The sequence below is a fragment of the Gymnoscopelus braueri genome (genome assembly GCF_963280865.1).
Source record: "Gymnoscopelus braueri genome assembly, chromosome: 7".
NCBI lineage: Eukaryota > Metazoa > Chordata > Actinopteri > Myctophiformes > Myctophidae > Gymnoscopelus > Gymnoscopelus braueri.
In genome coordinates this window covers 45,428,293-45,434,292 of record NC_137608.1, presented here as the reverse complement: position 1 = coordinate 45,434,292, position 6,000 = coordinate 45,428,293, and the positions used below count along the sequence as shown (strand labels likewise).

Here is a 6,000-nt window from a genome sequence, read left to right as displayed (position 1 = left end):
AGCAGGAGAGAGCTATCAAAAGCACTGCCTTCTATCTGTCATCAATGTTAAAAATAACTTTGTCAGTGCTAGTTATTTGTTGATTGCTTATTCACATTGTACATGTGTGACTGACATATACTAGATAACCTCTGTAATGTCTACTTACAGTCTGAGAGTTATTGTCTCCGCCAGGCCGAAAATCTGCTATTTTTGAATAGCACAAGTATAAGATGTGTTCAAATTTAAAGTTAAAGTAATATTATTACTTTTTTTCCAGTAACTAGTACAGTAACTAATTACTTTCACGTTTTGAGTAATAATATTACTTTTATTTTTTTCCAAAAGTTATTTTTTACTTTTTTTCACGAGCCTTGGTGGTACTCTGGGCTTGAGTGTGTTTATTTGATCCTGTGTTGTTTTTGGTCCATTGATATAATGGTAGACTGGTTGGCTGGTTGCCATGTCTGCTTATAAGCGACTTGTTAACCGATGAAGACGCGCTGTAAGCTTGTAGGTCGGCTATCGGTGTGTGTGTGTGTGTGTGTGTGTGTGTGTGTGTGTGTGTGTGTGTATATATAATATATATATATGTGTGTGGACATATTGTCCAATGCCCACTTAACTGTAGGCCTAGTACATATGCCTAGCTGTAAGCTGTTAGCACACTTTTGACTTTCTTTGAAATTTTCAGCAGTCATACAGAATGATTGATTTTTTATTACTTGCATTTGCTCCTACATTCTGTCAGAAACCCATGATGATATGTGTTGCTATGGGAGCCTTTTTATTTTTGTATTTCATTAGAATACATTTTGTTTACAAATAAATATACCCGTTTATGAAGAGGTTTTGTTGTTTAACTGGTTGCTGCTGTATGCACACACTTTTGATTTCTTTATTATTTTCAGTTTGAATGTGTTTTGTGTCCTGACTGAGTCCTCCTGATGCTTTCAGTTTTGATGGCCAGTCAGTCATATAGCAATGTTTGTTTTTCTATATTTTTGGATTGCATTGAAATGCACTGGCACATGTAGCCTTATTGGCCTAGCACTGTTTGGAGCTTTAATAAACAACAGAAGTTGTTCAAAGATTGTGTCTCATGATGAGTCATTATCAGTTTGGGCCCAGGTGTTTGAATTTTAATATTTTATTAGGCAAAAAATACATTAAATACATTTGAAATACTTTGTCTAAAAGGTCCTTCCAAAAAAGTCCTTGCGGTCTTGTTTCCATTGAGGTTCTTAGCAGGGATTCCGTTAGCCGGTATTTACCGGCCATTGACCGGTAAAATGTTTGTAATAATAAACACAACCGGCCACCATAACGGATAATGCTGTTATTAGGCTATTTTATCATTTAAGCCTACTATTGATATTATTATTTGCATAAAGTAGTTGGCTACAACCATTACACTCATAATCATTTAAAGTCTTCCGACAGCCTGCTCTGCTGCTGCTCTGCGCTGCAGTTATAGAATAGCCTATTCGTTGTACGATGGTGTCGCGCGCTGAAAATATCAGAGCTACGAGCTCACAGCACGTTGCAACGCGCCGCGTTGTGAGCTTGTATGTCTGCTATTTTTGATACGCCACAACACAGCTGAGAGACACAGCTGTGTCTCCTCCTAATCAGCGCTGAGTAGGGTGGTTTGCTCGGGTGTTGATAAACAGAACCGGGATTTTCCGAGGTGAAAGAATCTGAACCAAACCGGACCCAATTGTCGATAAAGGGACCCGTCCCGAACACGTGTGGGTCGTGGATATTATGCAAGCACAGTGACTGTCTGTCTGCAATGGATAACGTGGTGAAAGTTGGTGAAAGCAACCTCGCGCAAGGCCACATATATCATGACATATACAATTAACGTTAACAAAACAAAACAAAACCTACTTTTGCATATCAAGGTTGAATGAGAATCGATGTAAAGCCCAAAATATATATTAATTTGTTTATACTGTGCGACGGTGTTGCGCAGGGAAAGGCTGTGGCGCAGGGTAATTAGGACTCGCCCCAAAACACCCTCGTCCCCATTTTTCAGGCGGACCAGCGGTTCTTGTATTTGTTTTACTGAGGATAAGGGTAGAAATAGGTGTAGGATTAGGTATAGTTTCACTGAGGTTAAGATTAGGAATAAGGTTAGGTTTAGGCATAGTTTACTGATATGTTTAGGAATACCAGGCGAATACCGGCGGATTTTTTCCGGGGCGACTGTGTTTTGGGGCGAGCGGGCGTTTTGGTATTCGTCACGCAGCAGTTTACTCATGCCCACTATTCATTTCATTTTTGGCAAGCGACATCTCTGCATGATATAGACTATAGTAGATCATATAATTTAGTTATCTATAAAAACAGGAACAGATTGCATCTGTGATAAAGTGGAAAGAAGCGCAGCTCTAACGTAACGAGGTGTAATGATCAGTTGGGTGCATGTAGCCTATGCAGTGCAAACACGCATGTGACGTTAATTATAATATGGCCGGTAAATGTATTCTTTGGCCGGTAAAATGTAATCCTGCCGGCCATGGTGGTCGGCCCAAAAAATGCCTAGCAGAAACCCTGGTCCTTAGTATTCAATTCATAGTCAAATGGTTTTCATTTAGTCTGTAAGTTATGCATTCATACACAGTAAAAGTCTTAGTGTTCATTTAATTCAAATGAGTGTACAAATGGACCCATCATGACATGTGTACAGAACACTTTTCAGAGTTAAATCAACAATGAGGATTTTACAATGTAGGCTGCAGAAAAGAGGAAAAAACAACTGCTAATGTTGAAAATGCAATGTCAGACTTTTGGGGAGAAAGGATACAATTACTGGGGGCGAGAAAAAAAAGTAAAGTAATAAGTAACTGGTAGTAATATATGACTGCTTTTGAGTAACTTTTCCAACACTGTTAAAATCTAACATGACGGGTTGTAATGGCTTAAAGCAATTAAGAGGTACAGTAATTAAAAAACAATTGTACAAGGTTTGGTATGTTTTTTGTTTAAATATGTATTGTGATTGAAATTACAGTTGAAGGATAGTTATGTTCATAGTAGATCAATGATTAAGAAACAATTTTTTATCCAGTGGTACAATAAAGAGTAGCATGACATTAGTGTTACACTGCAACCCATTTAAAAGATCCAGAAAGATAACCAACATCATGTAAATAAAATATCAGAACATCTTGGGACTACATTAACACATTTATCAAGGTAAGCATAACCGGTTAAATTTGGTCCATTTAGTAGTTTTTGTAGAGAACTTGGACCTGCATTAAACTTGAGGCATTTAAATGCATTAATAGGTTTCTTGTGAATAATTTGATAGATCTTAAAGGTATATAATGCCTACAAGTTTAGATGTTATTTAAACATCTGGATTTAATTTTATAGTATTTTAAGTATATTTTAAGTATATTAATATCCTTATAATTAAATAGGCGTTTACATGACGTCTGAACAACGTCTATAGTCTATAACTGGGTTTAACCCACTGAGCATTTTTCAGGTTATTAGACGTCTAAAGAACGTCTAGGCTAAAACTGGTTCATGACAGGTCTAAAAACGTCTCTAGGCTAAGCTTAGACGTGGTTTCAACGTCATTTGAAAGGCTATATATTTATATCTAGCCGTTCAAATGACGTTGAATAGCCTGCGTTTTTTTTTTTTTTTCTTCATCAGTGATTCGCGCCGCCGCTCCATCCTGGCCGTACCTTACGGTAGTCCTTAATGATTGCAGAGAATCTGATTATTTTTATCTGTGGCTTTTTGGCGTAGAAGTCATGCCACTGATACTCTGGAGAGAGAATCTTGGTGGGTTTGTGGAGCCAAAGGTAGACGTTCATATGACTCTCTTCCTGCCACGCTGCCTCGATGCCCCGCTGGGCGTCCAGCTCAAAGTTGTCGCTGCAAGTCGACAGCATGTGACGGACGGACTCCGGCTCCCCTCCGTACGCGCCCGCAGGGTAGTAGAAGTCGCCCTCGTCGGCGGACATGAACGCTTTAGACTCCGGCCTGCGTTCGTAGATGAACTGGCTGCGGCGCTCTTGGTCGAAGTGATTAAAGTGCAAGACGACGACCAGCGTACCTAGAGTTTCAGTTCCCCAGCGGTCATGGAACTTCGAATCGACGTCAAAACAGTAGATGTAGTCGGCGCCATCGCGCAGATCCGTTTCGATAAAATTGGCAATGATTTTGAACCTGCCGGCTCCGATGATCTGCCAGTGTTTTGAGTTTGCCGCCGGCCTGACAAACAACTCCCGTCCTGCAGCCATCTTAACGGAGGGGACTTTCTCTGCTCTATCCGTAAAGACGTAATAATGGACTTTAAATCCCACGAAGAAGTGGCTCTCTGCGGTTTCCAGGAAATCCTTGAGGAATTGCATGTATTCACCAACGGCAAAAACGGTGACTGCTACGGTGATGTTGCAGGGTTTGTAGATGGCGTCCAACAGCGCGGGTTCGAATGTGGATTGCCATACTATGGGAGCTAACCAGGGCGTCATCGCGACAACGTCAGTGCGTCCAGTCAGGGCGCTGGGTTTGTCGTAGTGAAGGTTTGTCGTAGCGAATTCCGGTGCAATCGCTCCTCTCGGACACGGCCGGGCCAACGGGACTGTCGGAGGCGGGTCCTCATTCTTCCAATTCGAAGACAGGTGGATTAGGTCCTCATTCTTCCAATTCGAAGACAGGTGGATTAGGATAACCGTGGCGGCCAATATTCCCGTGACTATTAGACAAAAGGCCCCTCTTTTGTCTGGTGGCTGGAACCAGCTAGTTCGAGCCATGACCATCCTGGATCTCTAGTCAAAGCTTGTGCTTGGCTGGATGCTTGTGACAGCTCACTGATGCCCTGCCATGAAATGAATGCACTGCAGCGCTTATCTTCTAAATATACAGTGGTGTCAAGCCTCTGGCTTTTTAAATATTGTTCATCATACAAAGCGTGTGTGATCCGCCCTCAGATTCATTTCATGGAGGCCCTAGACGGGGACGTAACAATATAATATCCATTCCAAGTGTTATTAGCCTTTGGTCGTGAGGTTAAACTGTAAACACACTTCTTATTCTCTTCATTACACGTGAGAGTTGGCTATTTACTTTATAAATGTTTAATCGTGTGAGGGACGCAGTTGCGCTGATCTACAATGGCTGCGGTTACATGGACATCATGTATTCATTCAGAATGAACTCATTCCGAATAGAGATTCATAATCTGTTCTACTCACCTGTTTACATGGAACCTGAATAAAAGTATTCCTCGTTTACATGACCCAAAGCATTCATTCGGAATATAACTTTTGACATGTGGTTCCCGGCTATGCCCGGGCATGGACCAGGGGCAATAGCCCCCTTGTGCCTCCGCGGCGGAGGTCTGTTGGTCGTAGGCAGGCCGGGAAGCAATGCACCGACTCCTGGCCAGGCAGCATTGTATGCGGTGCAAGCCTGCGTTCCTTTGTTATCGCCGTTTTAATGCGAAAGTAGCAGATCTACAAGTTCAGACCAGTTTCTTTTTTTGTATTGGTACCAGACACAATAAAACTTAGGCTAGCCTATACAACTTGTCACATTTCTCATGTAGGCTACCTTAATTTTATTTAAACAAAAAAACGTTTCATCTGACTGAATAGATTCTTTTGATTATGAGTTCCCGTTTCATGTCAAGGACAGGTAAAGATTGTTCCTCCATCAGAGGCTCAGATCCCGGAGCCTGTGAGTCATGGGCTTAACCATTACAGGCTTATTAAATTACGCTATAGAATAGAATCATTCATTTTATCCCGCAGGGGCGAGTGCTTCTCAGGGGGTCATACCTACTGTATGTTCCCCGGGTTCTATGTTCCCCACTAAGGTTATGGTTAGGGTTAGGTTTAGGTTAGGTCCTATATTCCCCGCTCTCCTAGGAATGACCTGGTACAGTATCTGTCTGAATAACATGCTATCTATTACATTTAGAGCAAGCAAAAAAAATAAAAAACAGCAACCGGGTGGCAAACGGAACACTCGTCCTAAAACACAATGCCACACTTT

At 41.5% G+C, this 6,000-nt stretch overlaps 1 protein-coding gene across 1 annotated transcript; it reads right to left on the bottom strand.

Annotated features, from left to right (window-relative positions):
* Positions 1-3,647: 3,647 nt before the first annotated feature.
* On the bottom strand, positions 3,648-4,780 carry LOC308088232 (histo-blood group ABO system transferase 2-like; the record flags this gene model as incomplete). Its single annotated transcript, XM_080432638.1, has 1 exon — positions 3,648-4,780. Exon 1 carries the CDS (start codon positions 4,761-4,763, stop codon positions 3,648-3,650), a length of 1,116 nt encoding a protein of 371 aa, XP_080288764.1. The 5' UTR covers positions 4,764-4,780.
* Positions 4,781-6,000: the final 1,220 nt, after the last annotated feature.